At 44.9% G+C, this 18,322-nt stretch overlaps 1 protein-coding gene across 1 annotated transcript in view; it reads right to left on the bottom strand.

Moving 5' to 3' along the window:
* Positions 1-12,070: 12,070 nt before the first annotated feature.
* AMD1 (adenosylmethionine decarboxylase 1) overlaps positions 12,071-18,322 on the bottom strand; it is a 106,309-nt gene continuing 100,057 nt past the window's right edge. The window contains exon 9 of the mRNA XM_063917137.1: positions 12,071-14,002. Within this exon, the coding sequence (XP_063773207.1) occupies positions 13,865-14,002 (138 nt within the window). The 3' untranslated portion in view covers positions 12,071-13,864. The remainder of the gene's footprint in view (positions 14,003-18,322) is intronic.

The following is an 18,322-nucleotide window of genomic DNA, read 5'->3' as shown; positions in this document are numbered from 1 at the left end:
GCCTAGACGCGGCGGCGACGGGCAGCACTGTGACTGACCTGGCAGGCGCATGCGCACTGGGCTCCGCGAAGCCAGTTTGAGACAGGGCGGACATTACTGCTCCGGTTTGTCCGTGACTTCCGGCAGTCGCGGCGGACGGGGGCATAATAAACGCTCCAAATAGGCAGCACATAACTTGGTAAAACACATGAACTGGAGAGTCATGTGTTGGGCTCAATATGCACTTTGAAATAATATTATTAGACAAATTTTCCGGACGGAAATGACGTCACTTCCGGTAAACTAGGAAAAACACCAATTCCATGTGTAATTGAATTAATTAAGAGGGGTATAAATATGTGTCCACACATTCACTATCATCACACTCCTGAGGAAGTCCAGGCTGATTGCGGAGGACGAAACGCGTTGAGTGTTTACACGTATGGACGACTTAAAATACAGATAAGCTGTTTTTAATTTATTATATGGTACGGGCAATGTTTTTACTGTCGGACTAGTTCCAAATAAATGTATATTGTTGTGTAAAAAGTATTACACTATCGGTCCTTTTTTCTACTTTTATTTTGACCATGTGAGTAACAACAAGGAGGAACACTAACAGAACATCACTGATGACGTCGCTCAGATTGTGACCCTATGCTATTTTAAAGGTGGTTGGAATTCCACCATATACGGTATAGTTCCACTTTACAGGGTGAGACTAAGGGTGATGGTCATATCATACATTTAATACTACACTAGGAGGCGCCTATTCTCACTTTTTATTTTCTATATATATATATATATATATATATATATATATATGATTTTACTCACCGGTAAATCTATTTCTCGTAGTCCGTAGTGGATGCTGGGGACTCCGTAAGGACCATGGGGAATAGACGGGCTCCGCAGGAGACTGGGCACTCTAAAGAAGGATTTAGTACTACCAGGTGTGCACTGGCTCCTCCCTCTATGCCCCTCCTCCAGACCCCAGTTAAGGAAACTGTGCCCGGAAGAGCTGACATTACAAGGAAAGGATTTTGGAATCCAGGGTAAGACTCATACCAGCCACACCAATCACACCGTATAACTCGTGATAAACTTACCCAGTTAACAGTATGAACAACAAACAAGCATCACTCAACTGATGCCACATAACATAACCCTTTAGTAAGCAATAACTATATACACGTATTACAGAAGTAGTCCGCACTTGGGACGGGCGCCCAGCATCCACTACGGACTACGAGAAATAGATTTACCGGTGAGTAAAATCTTATTTTCTCTAACGTCCTAGTGGATGCTGGGGACTCCGTAAGGACCATGGGGATTATACCAAAGCTCCCAAACGGGCGGGAGAGTGCGGATGACTCTGCAGCACCGAATGGGCAAACTCAAGGTCCTCCTCAGCCAGGGTATCAAACTTGTAGAACTTTGCAAATGTGTTTGAACCCGACCAAGTAGCAGCTCGGCAAAGCTGTAATGCCGAGACCCCTCGGGCAGCCGCCCAAGAAGAGCCCACCTTTCTCGTGGAATGGGCTTTAACTGATTTTGGATGCGGCAACCCAGCCGCAGAATGAGCCTGCTGAATCGTGCCACAGATCCAGCGAGCAATAGTTTGCTTTGAAGCAGGAGCACCCAGCTTGTTGGATGCATACAGGACAAACAGCGAGTCAGTCTTCCTGACTCCAGCCGTTCTGGTCACATAAATCTTCAAAGCCAGGACTACGTCAAGCAACTTGGAATCCTCCAAGTCACCAGTAGCCGCAGGCACCACAATAGGTTGGTTCAAATGAAAGGATGACACCACCTTTGGCAGAAATTGCGGACGAGTCCGCAATTCTGCCCTATCCATATGGAAAACCAGATAGGGGCTTTTACATGACAATGCCGCCAATTCTGACACACGCCTAGCCGAAGCTAAGGCCAACAGCATGACCACTTTCCATGTGAGATACTTTAGCTCCACGGTCTTAAGTGGCTCACACCAGTGGGATTTCAGGAAACTCAACACCACGTTAAGATCCCAAGGTGCCACTGGTGGCACAAAAGGGGGCTGAATATGCAGTACTCCCTTAACAAACGTCTGAACCTCAGGCAGTAAAGCCAGTTCTTTTTGGAAGAAAATGGATAGGGCCGAAATCTGGACCTTTATGGACCCTAATTTCAGGCCCAGTGTCACTCCTGACTGTAGGAAGTGCAGGAATCGACCCAGCTGGAATTCCTCTGTAGGGGCCTTCCTGGCCTCACACCAAGCAACATATTTTCGCCATATACGGTGATAATGCTTTGCTGTCACATCCTTCCTAGCCTTTATCAGCATAGGAATAACTTCATCCGGAATGCCTTTTTCCGCTAGGATCCGGCGTTCAACCGCCATGCCGTCAAACGCAGCCGCGGTACGTCTTGGAACAGACAGGGCCCTTGTAACAGGTCCTGTCTGAGAGGCAGAGGCCACGGGTCCTCTGCGAGCATTTCTTGCAATTCCGGGTTCCAAGTCCTTCTTGGCCAATCCAGAACAATGAGTATTGTTCTCACTCCTCTTTTTCTTACAATTCTCAGCACCTTTGGTATGAGAGGAAGAGGAGGAAACATAGACCGACTGGAACACCCACGGTGTTACTAGTGCGTCCACAGCTATCGCCTGAGGGTCCCTTGACCTGGCACAATATCTTTTTAGCTTTTTGTTGAGACGGGACGCCATCATGTCCACCTGTGGCAGTTCCCATCGATTTGTGATCTGCGTGAAGACTTCTTGATGAAGTCCCCACTCTCCCGGGTGGAGGTCGTGCCTGCTGAGGAAGTCTGCTTCCCAGTTGTCCACTCCCGGAATGAACACTGCTGACAGTGCTAGTACGTGATTCTCCGCTCAATGAAGAATCCTGGTGGCTTCTGCCATTGCCACCCTGCTTCTTGTGCCGCCCTGGCGGTTTACATGGGCCACTGCCGTGATGTTGTCTGACTGAATCAGCACTGGTTGGTTTCGAAGCAGAGGCTCCGCTTGACTCAGGGCGTTGTATACGGCCCTTAGTTCCAGGATATTGATGTGCAGACAAGTCTCCTGATTTGACCACAGCCCCCCTGGAAGTTTCTGCCTTGAGTGACTGCCCCCCATCCTCGGAGGCTTGCATCCGTGGTCACCAGGACCCAGTCCTGTATGCCGAACCTGCGGCCCTCGAGGAGGTGAGCACTTTGCAGCCACCACAGAAGAGACACCCTGGCCCTGGGGGACAGGGTGATCAGCCGATGCATCTGAAGATGCGATCCGGACCACTTGTCCAACAGATCCCACTGAAAGATCCTCGCATGGAACCTGCCGAAGGGAATGGCTTCGTATGACGCCACCATCTTTCCCAGGACACACGTGCAGTGATGCACCGATACCTGTTTTGGTTTTAGGAGGCCTCTGACCAGAGTCACGAGCTCCTGAGCCTTCTCCTCCGGGAGAAACACCCTTTTCTGGTTTGTGTCCAGAATCATGCCCAGGAAGGGCAGACGCGTCGTAGGAATCAGCTGCAACTTTGGAATATTCAGAATCCAGCCGTGCTGTTGCAACACTTTCTGAGAGAGTGCTACGCTGATCAGCAACCGCTCCCTGGACCTCGCCTTTATGAGGAGATCGTCCAAGTATGGGATAATCGTAACCCCTTGCTTCCGAAGGAGCACCATCATTTCCGCCATCACCTTGGTAAATATTCTCGGTGCCGTGGACAGGCCAAACGGCAACGTCTGGAATTGGTAATGACAGTCCTGTACCACAAACCTGAGGTACTCCTGATGAGGTGGATAAATGGGGACATGCAAGTACGCATCCTTGATGTCCAGAGAAACCATAAAATCCCCCTCTTCCAGGCTTGCAATGACCGCTCTGAGCGATTCCATTTTGAACTTGAATCTTTTCAGATAAATGTTAAGGGATTTTAAATTCAATATGGGTCTGACCGAACCGTCCGGTTTCGGTACCACAAACATCGTGGAATAGTATCCTCTTCCTTGTTGAAGGAGGGGAACCTTTACCTCCACCTGCTGGAGATATAACTTGTGAATTGCAGCTAACACTACTTCCCTTTCTATGGGGGAAGCTGGCAGGGCCGATTTGAGGTAACGGTGAGGGGGCATCACTTCGAATTCCAGCTTGTATCCCTGAGACACAATCTGTATAGCCCAGGGATCCACCTGTGAGCGAACCCACTGGTGGCTGAAACGCGCCCCCACCGCTCCTGGCTCCTGTGGAGCCCCAGCGTCATGCGGTGGATTTAGTGGAAGCCGGGGAGGACTTCTGTTCCTGGGAACTAGCTGTGTTGTGCAGCTTCTTTCCTCTACCCCTGCCTCTGGCCAGAAAGGACGCACCTCTGACCTTCTTGCTTCTCTGTGATCGAAAGGACTGCATTTGGTAATACGGTGCTTTCTTAGGCTGTGAGGGAATATATGGCAAAAAGTTTGACTTCCCAGCCGTAGCTGTGGAAACTAGTTCCGAGAGACCGTCCCCAAACAATTCCTCACCCTTGTAAGGTAACACCTCCATGTGCTTTTTGGAGTTGGCATCACCTGTCCATTGCCGAGTCCACAGGACCCTACATCCAGGCTGACGCAATAGCCGGCCTCAGTATAGTACCTGAGTGTGCATAAACAGACTTCATGATACTTTCCTGCTTCCTATCTGCAGGATCCTTTAGGGCGGCCGTATCCTGTGACGGCAGGGCCACCTTTTTAGATAAGCGTGTCAGAGCTTTATCTACCCTAGGGGAGGATTCCCAGCGCATCCTGTCCGTTGGCGGGAAAGGGTACGCCATAAGTAACCTTTTGGAAATCGGCACTTTCTTATCGGGGGAATCCCACGCTTTTTCACATAATTCATTTAACTCATGTGAAGGGGGAAAAGTCACCTCTTGCTTTTTCTCCCCATACATATATACCCTTTTGTCAGGGACAGGGTTTTCCTCCGGTATGTGCAATACATCCTTCATTGCTATAATCATGTATCGGATGGCTTTAGTCATTTTAGGCTGCAACTTTACCTCATCGTCACTGGAGTCAGAATCCGTGTCGACATCTGTGTCAACCAACTGGGATAGTGGGCGCTTTTGAGACCCTGATGACCTCTGAGCTGCAGAATCAGACACGGGTTGAGACCCTGACTGATTATCCAATCTTTTATGCAAGGAGCTTACATTATCATTTAACACCTTCCACATATCCATTCAATCGGGTGTCGGCGCCGACACCACAGTCACTTGCACTTGTTCTGCCTCCACGTAACCGTCCTCGTCAAACATGTCGACACAAACGTACCGACACACCGCACACGCACAGGGAATGCTCTAATTGAGGACAGGACCCCACAAGGCCTTTTGGGGAGACAGAGAGAGAGAGTATGCCAGCACACACCCCAGCGCTATATAACCCAGCGATTACACAGTAACTTAGTGTTTACCTAGTAGCTGCTGTTTATAATTTTGCGCCTAAATTTATGTGCCCCCCCTCTCTTTTTACCCTTTTTCTACCTTGATACTGCAGGGGAGAGCCTGGGGAGCTTCCTCTCAGCAGAGCTGTGAAGAGAAAATGGCGCTGGTTAGTGCTGAGGAAGAAGGCCCCGCCCCCTCAGCGGCGGGCTTCAGTCCTGGGTCTGTGTAATAAAATGGCGGGGGTTCGTACATATATACAGTGCCCAGCTGTATGTGTGTGTCTTTTTGCCAAGAGGTATCCTAATTGCTGCCCAGGGCGCCCTCCCCCTGCACCCTACAGTGTCCGGAGTGTGTGGGTAGTGTGGGCGCAATGGCGCAGAGCTGCAGTGCGCTACCTCATGTGAAGACAGGAGTCTTCTGCCGCCGATTTCGATGTCTTCTTGCTTCTGCCGGCTTCTGACTTCTGGCTCTGCGAGGGGGACGGCGGCGCGGCTCCGGGAACGGACGACAAGGTCAGGTCCTGTGTTCGATCCCTCTGGAGCTAATGGTGTCCAGTAGCCTAAGAAGCGCAACCTAGCCGCCGTTAGTATGTTTGCTTCTCTCCCCTCAGTCCCACGTAGCAGAGAGTCTGTTCCCAGCAGAAGCTCTCTGAAAATAAAAAAAAAACCTAACTAAAATACTTTATTAGCAAGCTCAGGAGAGCTCACTAAAAGCACCCAGCTCTGGCCGGGCACAGATTCTAACTGAGGTCTGGAGGAGGGGCATAGAGGGAGGAGCCAGTGCACACCAGGTAGTACTAAATCTTTCTTTATAGTGCCCAGTCTCCTGCGGAGCCCGTCTATTCCCCATGGTCCTTACGGAGTCCCCAGCATCCACTAGGACGTTAGAGAAATAATGTAAAGGAGCTTATCTAGATCCGGGCAGGGACCCAGGTCCATGATCTTGTCTAGATGTATTGTCTAGATCAGGTCAGGATGTGTAGGAATTAGATCTGGCAGGAATATACATAACAGTTCCTAGACCTATAAATGTCTCCAGTGTATGTGCCGCTGAAGTACGCACACCCTGCCCGAGATGGAGTATTCGAATGGTTTCCCAGAGCTTGGCTCCTCCCATACTCGCCTGGTACCTAAATTCAAAATTACTTTTCTGTGAAAAGGCGCGCAACGCCACTTTAATACGGGTTCGGCTAGCATGTGTGTCCCTGTGCACTGGAGAGACTGAATCAGCCGCTGTTGAACCGGAGCGAAGCACATCCCGCACCAGTGTGCGAGGCAGGAGGGACGGCTCCCAGTGTGTAGCACTAGACGCCCCGGCTGCTTCCACCCTCAACCGTCCACGGCAGTGACGCGCGACCACAACTTGGATCCACAGTTCTGTCCCAACAGCTGCCTAGAAACGTGTCTCCGTATCAGCGCCCTCCACCACTGCAGAAGCGCTCTGGGTTGGTGACTCAGGAAGCAGAACCGTTGTGCCCGGTGGGAGCGCAGCTCCTTCACCAGTCGTCCCTGCAGCAGTAGCGGCGTAATCGGCCTTACAGAACCGTCCGGTTTTGGTACCACAAACAAGTTGGAATATCATCTCTGGTTTTGGAGATGAGGTGGAACTGGAACAATGACCCAAGTCTGTACCAGTTTTTGAATGGCATCCTGTAAGGTTATACACTGCTCAAAAAAATAAAGGGAACACTTAAACAACACAATGTAACTCGAAGTCAATCACACTTCTGTGAAATCAAACTGTCCACTTAGAAAGCAACACTGATTGACAATCAATTTCACATGCTGTTGTGCAAATAGAATAGACAACAGGTGGAAATTATAGGCAATTAGCAAGGCACACCCAGTAAAGGAGTTGTTCTGCAGGTCACCACTTCTCAGCTCCTATGCTTTCTGGCTGATGTTTTGGTCACTTTTGAAAGCTGGCTGTGCTTTCACTCTAGTGGTAGCATGAGACGGAGTCTACAACCCACACGAGTGGCTCAGGTAGTGCAGCTCATCCAGGATGGCACATCAATGCGAGCTGTGGCAAGGTTTGCTGTATCTGTCAGCGTAGTGTCCAGAGCATGGAGGTGCTACCAGGAGACAGGCCAGTACATCAGGAGACGTGGAGGAGGGCGTAGTAGGGCAACAACCCAGCAGCAGGACCGCTATCTCCGCCTTTGTGCAAGGAGGAATAGGAAGAGCACTGCTAGAGCCCTGCAAAATTACCTCCAGCAAGCCACAAATGTGCATGTGTCTACTCAAACGATCAGAAACAGACTCCATGAGGGTGGTATGAGGGCCCGATGTACACAGGTGGGGGTTGTGCTTACAGCCCAACACCGTGCAGGACGTTTGGCATTTGCCAGAGAACACCAAGATTGGCAAATTCGCCACTGGCGCCCTGTGCTCTTCACAGATGAAAGCAGGTTCTCACTGAGCACATGTGACAGAGTCTGGAGACGCCAAGGAGAACGTTCTGCTGCCTGCAACATCCTCCAGCATGACCGGTTTGGCAGTGGGTCAGTAATGGTGTGGGGTGGCATTTCTTTGGGGGGCCGCACAGCCCTCCATTTGCTCACCAGAGGTAGCCTGACTGCCATCAGGTTCCGAGATGAGATGTGAGACCATATGCTGGTGCGGTTGGCCCTGGGTTCCTCCTAATGCAAGACAATGCTAGACCTCATGTGGCTGGAGTGTGTCAGCAGTTCCTGCAAGACGAAGGCATTGATGCTATGGACTGGCCCGCCCGTTCCAAAGACCTGAATCCAATTGAGCACATCTGGGACATCATGTCTCGCTCCATCCACCAATGCCACGTTGCACCACAGACTGTCCAGGAGTTGGCGGATGCTTTAGTCCAGGTCTGGGAGGAGAGCCCTCAGGAGACCATCCGCCACCTCATCAGGAGCATGCCCAGGCGTTGTAGGGAGGTCATAAAGGAACGTGGAGGCCACACACACTACTGAGCCTCATTTTGACTTGTTTTAAGGACATTACATCAGTGTGACTCCAAATCCAGACCTCCATGGGTTAATAAATGTGTTGTTTTAGTGTTCCCTTTATTTTTTTGAGCAGTGTATTTGCCTCTTGTGAAACTGGTAAGCCTGATTTTAACAATCTGTGAGGTAGGAGCTCCTGAAACGCCAGTTTGTAGCCCTGGGAAATAAGATCTATGACCCAGGGATCCTGGGACGATGTTGTCCAGATGTGACTGAAATTTTTAGTCGGGCTCCCATCTGCCAGTCTTCCAGGCCTCGCGGTCCACAGTCATGCAAAAGGCTTTGAGGAAGCAGAACTGGAGCTCTGCTCCTAAGAACCGGCAGTTGCTGGTTTGCATGGTTTACCTCTAGTGCCTCTGTTGACAGTAGACTTTGCCCTTAAACTTGGCAGTCCGAAAGGACTGTAGAGTAGGTCTTCCTGGTTGGGTGAGCTGCAGAAGGAAGATACGTGGAATTACCCGCAGTAGCTTTGGAGATCCTTTTTTCTAGTTCATCTCCAAATAAGGCCTCTCCTGTGAAGGGTAGGCCTTCCATGCCTCTCCTGGAGTCCGCAGTCCACTGGCCTAACCATAAGACACTGCTATACCAGTGGTGTGTGCATTAGGCAAACCTACTTCTTTTATGGCTTCCACCATAAAGTTCGCAGAGTCCTGTATATGTTGCAGGAGTAACACAATCTCCCCCCTAGATAAGGAACCCTCCAATAAGTTACCCAACCATTTAGCAATGGCTTTAGTAATCCACGCACATGCTGTAGTGGGTCTGAGCCACTGCAGCAGCTGTGTACAAGGATTTGAGTGTAGGCTCAATCTTACGATCAGCTGCGTCTTTCAGGGAGGCTGCACCAGGGACGGGTAACACAACCTTCCGTGACAGCCTGGACACAGATGCATCTACTACCTGTGGACTTTCCCATTTTTCCTATACTCAGGAGGAAAAGCTGAGAGTAACCTTTTAGGGATTTGAATTTTCTTATCAGGATTAACCCATGGTTCTTCAAACAGGGTATTCAATTCCTTTGACACAGGAAAAGTGACAGAGGACTTTACATAAAAATGAGATTCCTCACACTCCTCTGCCACCTTAACAGGAATTTTCTAGCACATCTGATAGCTTCAATAAGAGCCTCTATTCCCTGTGACAGAGCAGCATCCACTCCTTCTGAATCCCCCTCCCCATGTCTGAACGCTCAGCGTCAGACTGCAGGATAAGGGCCAGAGTTCATTTTTGTGGACAAATGGCAAGGGACTTTAACACTTGTTTGGGGACCGAGTCTCTGTTCATAATCTCATCCACAGAAGTATTGCGATCCTGTACCCTTCTACTCAGACAAGTATTCCGGTGACAGGGGAAGGAATCTATAAATATTACAGGAGCAGGGTCAAAACGTGTTGGCCTAAACCGGACCCCCACAGTGCGATTTTGCTGACCTCTTGCCGGAGAAAGAAGTTTCCAGATTTCCTAACCGGGAGAACTGGTGATAATCTTGCTCAGAACGGACGTATGCCTGTTCTTATTGCCTCTGGTAATTGTTTTGCACTTCAGTATCCACAGGATTGAGGGGAAACTCGATCCACTTTTTATGTCCTCAATGGGTTTTAAATTATTCAATATTTTATTTTGTGATGTGAATGGTATTAAATTAATGTTCCTACACATGAAATGTTCTATTCTTCTCATGTGCTGATTAATGTACATTGGTATTGCATCATCTGAGGAGGAAACAACCACAAAGGATGTATTGTATATACAATTTTTTATATTATCACGATATTGTGGTGATTGGCGTCCAGTGATACATATACACCATATTTTCTATTTTCATTGTTACAAGTTTGGGGTGTTGTGGAGTCTCACCCATTTGGTGTATACATTCCACAGAGCTGCCGGATAATTTTTGCGCAGGTTTTTGAGGTATCCGATAATCACTTTTTGCACACTGTATTAAGTATTGCGTCTTTCTCATTGCGAGACAATTTATGAGAGATATTGGAAATCATTCTATTGATGGAATCCAGCCACGCTGGTTCAGCCCCGCTAGCCTGAGAAGGTGCACTACACTGAGTACATAGTAGTGAGCTCCCTGGGGAAGAGGAACACTCTGCCGTACATGAAACACACTCTTTGCCTGACATATTATAAATGTGATAGCACACACACTGGAAAGGTTAATAGCACAATGAACCCACAAAGAGCCCTTCCAGGGAGACAGAGGTTTTTGGAGCCAGCACACCGCGTCCTTATTGCTAATGCCAAGCTTATCCGTGTCGCAGACTAAGTACCCAGACTCCAAATTACCTCAGTGGTACCGGGGGGGTCATAGCGGGGGGGGGGAGCGATTATTAGTGTACTCAAAGCACCTTGTATGGCCAGGTGATCTCCAAGTATTATCTAGGCCCAGGCCTGCATAACTTCCAAGATCAGCAAAATTGTTGTGTAGTTTTTCTGTTCTGGTCTCCAAAATGGTGGCTCAGTCTAACAACCTCCCATCCTTGAAGACTGACATTGCTGCCTTTATATAAGTTCCCTGACCAAATCTATTTGTTTTTTCTCTGGTGAAGGAGAACTGAGCCGAAACCTGTCATTCAGACAAACAGGTTCTACAGTTCTTGTACAGTTGTGATTTAACCAATTTTCCATCCTCCAACTTGGAAGAGCCCTTTTTAGACAATATCACCATAGAGAGAAATTCACAAAATGTTGCATTACATACACAGCATACAAAAATACATAAATATTTGAAAAAAATAAATAGAATTAAACTCTAACAGATACTTCTTCCATCCCTCATAAGAGTGGAAAAAAGAGCTTCACAGCAATCACCAGTCTCCTTTTTAAAGGTGCTGGACTGTACCATGTGCTGTAACACCTCCAAGCTCCCCTTTCAGATATTTTAACCTAGTGCTAACCTAACTCCTTCAGCACTTAAGTGAAAACTGAGGAAGGAGTTGCAAGGGAGGAGTTTATATACCCTAAAAAGTAAACCTACAGTATTAAGTGTTGGCTCCTCAAGCTCATTGTCTAGAAGTGTCCTCCAGATGGATGAAGGAGAAACTTTTGTATTGTATGACCTAAAAATAATGCATTGTTATTTTTAAAATTTCCCTGATGTTTGTTTTGAAATGTTCACTGTACATTACATAATTTTCTTAAAAATAAAACCTCTGTATTGGAACTGTATCAAAGCTAGAAAAACCTGTTTGCAGGTTTGGGATATTTCCCCCCCCCCCCCCCACTTTATTTGTATAAATAAAGAATGAAAAAATCCATAAAACAAAGAACACACTTAGTGATCTATGAAAATGCATAGGCTGCATATCTGTTACCACTTAAACTACCGTGTTTCTGCAATTAAGGAAAGGATGTACCAGGTACTGGACTCAGAGGGCAAGACAAATGGTTGGCATGACTAAAGCTTTATTGAAAAAGGTGTTTGAGTTTTTAGAATCTGTTCCAAGAATTTTTGGAGACTTGTAATGATTATATACAGCCATAAACAAAATGACATTTAAATAACATTCCAGTGTTAATGTAAGTGTGAGAAAGCCTAAGTCCGTAGTGACAGTTTTGTTTTTCAGCCGTGGAACTGTCACAGGTGACAAAAATGCTCTTAAGTACAAATATGTTCAAAAACAAGTTTAAACATTGTGTCAGGGCTAGAAAGTTACGTGCAGATCACAGGACAAACCGAGTCAACAGGTCATGAATTAAGCATTTTATTGAAGCATTAGGTCTGTGGTACAGATACATTTTCAGTACAGTTCAATTTATCAAAGTCACCTAATAATGCAATGAATTCATCTCCCATCTTTTTTTAAACAGGTCAACAGTATAATTATATATATTACTGTGCACTTTCCTTTATTGTGAGGTATTTTATATACCTGGGTCAGATCTAGTTAATATAGAGGCTTCAATTATTTCTGCACAATAAATGGGTTTTCTACTTTTGGTCAACCTAATATAACCTGTTCTCAGCCGCCACACATGTAGCATATAGAGGTGGTCTCCAAGAGGACTGCAATAACTTAGGCTGCATTGCAGGTGGTCCCTAACAGCTACAAGTGGGGGTAGGGTATATTAAGGAAACTGTTTACAGCCTCTTTCATATTTTTAAATATTGGTCCTCAAAATGAGTACAAATAATAGAACAGGTATATTCAAATACCCTATTCTAAGCAAAATTATATTAAACTTCTTGAATGAAGCCTTATATTTAAGATGCTCAGAAAGACCATGGATGTTCCAATGCATTGATTTCAAATCAAGTGCAGTTTAATAACATTACAAAAAGTGTTTATGTATAAATACATAAGGAACATTGCTGCAACATATCCAGAACGGATACATAAAATAATAGAGACTAGGATGAAAGTAACAAGTTACTTCAGAGCTCCAAATGTAACACAAGTATTGGAAATCCTGCATTGATCACAATTGACATTACAGTGTCCGCAGTTCTCATTAACTCCCCACATTCTATGATGCTACCTACACATGGTAAAAATAAAAGATAATCACCACCACACCGTTACACAAGGGAGAGCAGATGAAGTCACAGCAGAGTTCATTACAACATAGTAGTCACATGAAGAATGTGTCACAGGCCTTCCCTTTTAGTGACTAGATGAAAACTTGATTCAGCTTTAAATAAAGGAGTCGAGAGCTGGACTGGTGTACAGCATATTGTTTAGACACAATCAGAAATGTCCGTTACAGTGAAAGTTCGTTTTGCAGAGAAAGATCCAGGCCACAACTGGCAACAAAGCCAGGGTAAGGTCAGATTGCATGGGCTTCAAATCACCTGTATTTACGCCCTTCAATATATGAAACCGCAGAATCTTGAGAAGGGGAAGTTTTCACCATGAGTGCAATTTAAAACAGAACCAATAAATTGCATAACAATTTAAGCAATGACTACGGCCAGTTACTCGCCTTAATGGTTAATTAAGCAGGATTTTCCAACCTCTGTCCACAATACATAACGCTTTGTGAAAGACGGAAAAAAGCTGCGTACAGCCAGAAACATGGTCCAGTGAACATACAGCATGCATGTGATACTGCAGTAAGTCCACAACTCAAACCGTTATGCGCATTGGCTCTGGGATAGAAGCTAATGGGGGCGGAAACCTTGTCTGTGGGGAATTTTTGGAGACACCTGTAGAAAACTTATGCTGTGTGTTGAACTATGTGCATTTTTACAAGAATTAGAGAGTCTAGTAGAGTATGTGTTTAACTTATCCACATGCACTTCAATTTCACAGCATGAGTGGCATAGATTACCTACACACAGGAGAGAGCATTCATGCAAGTTATCTAACTCCTTGATATAATTATGGATACAATTCAAACTCATACTATGATTATATTCAGGGCTTCCTGCAACTACTAGGTGATGGTTTTGGAAAACATGGCCCCCGGTAACATTAGCTAGCAAGCACCCACCACCTCTTTCATTGGTTTTCTTTTTACGTTTTCGCTTCATTTTTCCTAATCAACTTTGCTGCAGTTGTTTCTTGGCAAAACTGGTGAAAACAAAATTGTAATCGTTGAACTGCGCAAACTGGCGATCAAGTCGCTTAAAACCTTCAATCTTCTGAGCACAAGTGAACGCTGTACGACATTTGGAGCTCTGGAGAAAAAGACATGCAGACATTTTAGTACTTCATTGGCAAAGGTCAGATGTACACTAACAGACTTAAGAAAAGTTATTCAATATAGTCAAATCATTTTCCCTGCAGAAAGTGTGTAAAATGTTGTCACTATATCGGTAACAGAACATGCTCTTATATTCAAGGAAACCTGTATTCTAGCATGAGCAGGTTTAGTAATTCAGTAGATTTTGCAAGTTATTCGCATTAAAATTGTCCGAAAATGGGCATTAAAAATAAAGTGCATATAGTATAAATCCAAAATGCAATGAGACAATGTGGACCCGTACCAAATGTACAATTCAAAGTAGCGTGGGTGAGCATTAAGATTATCTCCAGATGTACTCTAAGGGTTGTATTCAATTCTTTCCGCCCCTTCCCATACCCGTTCTGTTTATGCTGACGGGAGTGGTATCATTTCAGCTCGCTACCCCCAGGGTAGTGAGGCGCCCTAAACCTTTACGCAGCTAAACCTGATTACTATGGGCCCGATATGCACGATAACAGGATCACTTTAGAAAGTAAATGGAGCATGATCTATAATTTGAATACCGCCCTAAGAGCGAGATTCAAATCTTCGCCTCCTCGGCAGTATTCTAACGTGGCTGCAGACAGTTAATTTCTGCAGACAGTTCATTTCAGCTCGCCACCCCAGGGGGCAGCGAGCTGAAATGCGCATAGAGACCCATTTGGGCGCACAAATGGGTCTTTTCACGCTCGTGCCCATTACTTTAGTCTGGTTTAGGTGCTTTGCGCACCTAAACGCGAGTGGAACGGGCACAATAAGCGCGATAAGTGGGGGCATTTGAATATCGCCCTGCGATCTCCCATCACTTTAGACAGAAGATCAGGAGTGCGATAACATTTGGATTACTTAAAGAACATCAGGAAGGCTTAGGCCGTAGGCTTGTGGGCCATTACTTTAAAGGACATTATTCAAAGGATAACTACAAATTTAAAAATAATTTCGACGTTACACCGACGTTATTAGATATATTGGTCACATCTTCAACTGATATTGATTGTGAAGTGACTCCTCCTCCCTTTTCTTCAACAGGTAATTCCATCTTCTACACTCCTGCAGAACATTGCACTCTAAATACCTGCTGGTAATTCCATCTTCTACACTCCTGCAGAACATTGCACCCAAATACCTGCTGGTAATTCCATCTTCTACACTCCTGCAGAACATTGCACCCAAATACCTGCTGGTAATTCCATCTTCTACACTCCTGCAGAACATTGCACCCAAATACCTGCTGGTAATTCCATCTTCTACACTCCTGCAGAACATTGCACCCAAATACCTGCTGGTGAATATATACTTGTCTAGGTTTATTGTAAATGAGAGCTGCAGATTATCACTACTGATTGCACTGAAATAGTAATTAGCAAATTGGTTATTAAGAATTATAGCATTGCTATAGGCATAAGGCATCTGCTTTTATATTAGATTGCTTATGCACATGATGGGTTGCTATTGATAAATTGGAATGTTATCTCCTGAGTATAGGCATGAGGGCATGACTGTGTTAAATCTCAGTTGGTTGGTTTGTTCGCTTGTTTTTTTAAGTGTGTTTTATTACTAGTCTTTGCTGGGGGAGGGTTCATTGGAGTTTGGGTGCAATCAGTGTATTCACATGCTTGGTCCATTACTTAAAGAACATCAGGAAGGCTTAGGCCATAGGCTTGTGGGCCATTACTTCAAAGGACATTATTCAAAGGATAACTACAAATTTAAAAATAATTTCGACGTTACACCGACGTTAAACCGAAGGAAAACATAAGGACAACAACCTATCCACAATCTGGACCACTAAAGGACAGCTTTCAAACAAATGTGAGTCCAGTTCCTCTTCACATCAAACTACTCCAGCCTGAGTAACCCATACTTAGAACTTAAATCTGTGTTAGGAACGCTGCTAGACCTTTCCACTTCATCCGCAACTACTCAAATCTATGTCTATAGCTTACCAAAACCATCTGAATTCTCAACCTGTACCAATGTTATCTGTCTTTTTACACTATGAAAAGACATCCCCAAACTGCTCACTACAGCTCTCTCTTATGCAAACTCATGTATGTTTTTTGATGTAATAATTGGCTTGTAATTGGCATTGCATGTGTGGGGAAGTTGCACAGTGAAACAGTTTATTATTGCATGCTCTCTGGTGTTTACCTCCTTTGATCATTTGGTCATTGTGGTCAGGTGTACTATAGCTTTACATTTAGGGAGGTGTATTCATGGTGTAAAGGAAACAGTGTGATTCCTGATTAGTAAAAAAATTGATTGATAGATATCTATCTATCTATCTATCTATCTATCTATCTATCTATCTATCTATCAAACACTGAGCAACATCCCCAAACAGGTAATTTCAACTTTAAACTTGTCATTTATTTTGTACAGTCTGGACATGGCTACTAATAACAAATGCACAGACAAAAATCTTAAAGCTACAGTATGTGTGCAAATGCTAGGAGCTTAGGAGACAAGATTCCAGAGCTAATTGCGATAATGACAAGGGATAACCTGGATTTTGTGGCAATTACAGAGTCATGGTGCAATGAAAATCATGACTGGGACATAGCTATACCAGGATACAATTTATTTAGGAAGGATAGAATAGGAAGAATAGGAGGAGGGGTAGCAATGTATGTGAAAAAAGCATAAATACTACTTTAATACAAAATATTGAAGACAAAACTGAGGCCCTTTGGGTCACCATAGAAACCGGGGAGAAGGATGTTATTCGCATTGGGGTGATCTATAGACCACCAGGCCAGGGGCAGGATTTGGACAGAAACCTATTGTTGGACATCACTAAAATGGCTTTAAAGGGAGAAGTCATAATCATGGGAGACTTTAATTTACCTGATGTAAATTGGGAGGGGTCTTTTGCAAATTCAGCTACAAGTGGCAAATTTCTACATTCGTTACAGGGAGCATCTCTCAAGCAATTGGTGACAGAGCCCACTCGCAAAGATTCAATATTAGATTTAATTCTTACAAATGGTGATAGGATATCCGACACATATGTGGGTGAGCACCTGGGATCCAGTGATCATCAAGCAGTATGGTTTAGTATAAAGATAGGATCCAACTCCTGTCACACAAAAACAAAGGTGTTGGATTTTAGAAATGCTGATTTTGCAAAAATGGGGAGATGTTTAAGTGATTCATTGGCGGACTGGTGGAACTTGGAAGGAGTGCAGGAGAGGTGGGAAAAACTGAAAAGTGCAATACTAAGTGCAACTGATCTTTGTATCAAAAGGGTTAGGAAAAGCACCAGGAAAAGGAAGCCAGTGTGGTTCACAAAAGTAGTATCAACTAGTGTGAAAGCAAAAAAGATGGCTTTTAGGAAATACAAACAGACTCAAAATAATAATGACAAAAGAGGTGTATCTTGACAGACGGAAGGATGCTAAGAAAGTGATCAGACGTGCAAAGACAGAAGCTGAGGAAAAAATGGCCCAGTCAGTAGATAAAAGGGGGCAAAACTTTTTTTAAGTATATAAGTGAAAGGAGAAAATCAAATGGAGGAATAATAAGACTTAAGACAGAGAATGAGAATTTGGTGGAGGGAGACAAGGCAATAGCAGATCACCTAAATAATTATTTTTGCTCAGTATTTACTACAGAAGAAGGGATGGGGCCACAGTTAAGTTGCAAGGACATTCATAAAAATAAGGTAGATGAAAGTACATTTACAGAGGAGAAGGTCCTAACAGAACTTTCACAACTAAAAGTGGATAAATCAATGGGACCAGATGGGATACACCCAAGGATACTCAAAGAGCTAAAATATATGTGCTGGTTACACCTTTAACAGAATTATTTAACCAGTCACTAAATACAGGTGCCATTCCAAAGGACTGGAAAAGAGCAAATGTAGTTCCACTGCACAAAAGTGGAAGCAAGGAAGAAGCAAGTAACTACAGACCAGTAAGCCTTACATCAGTAGTGGGGAAAGTAATGGAAAAACTATTAAAAGAAAGAGTTGTGGAATATCTTAAATCAAACCACTTACAGGATCCAAAACAGCATAGATTTACTGGTGGTAGATCATGCCAAACAAATCTTATTGACTTTTTTGACTCTGACACGAAAATAATAGATCAAGGGGGAGCTGTAGATGTAGCATATCTAGACTTTAGTAAGGCATTTGACACTGTCCCACATCGCAGACTGCTAAATAAACTTGAAAGCGTGGGGGTGGATTATAAAACAGTTAAATGGATAAGAACCTGGTTGCAGGATAGGAAACAGACAGTTGTAGTTAATGGAGTGCAATCTATGG

Source organism: Pseudophryne corroboree, chromosome 4 (assembly GCF_028390025.1).
Source record: "Pseudophryne corroboree isolate aPseCor3 chromosome 4, aPseCor3.hap2, whole genome shotgun sequence".
NCBI lineage: Eukaryota > Metazoa > Chordata > Amphibia > Anura > Myobatrachidae > Pseudophryne > Pseudophryne corroboree.
The sequence above is the reverse complement of the archived record's forward strand: the minus strand, read 5'-3'. Positions and strand labels throughout refer to the sequence as shown.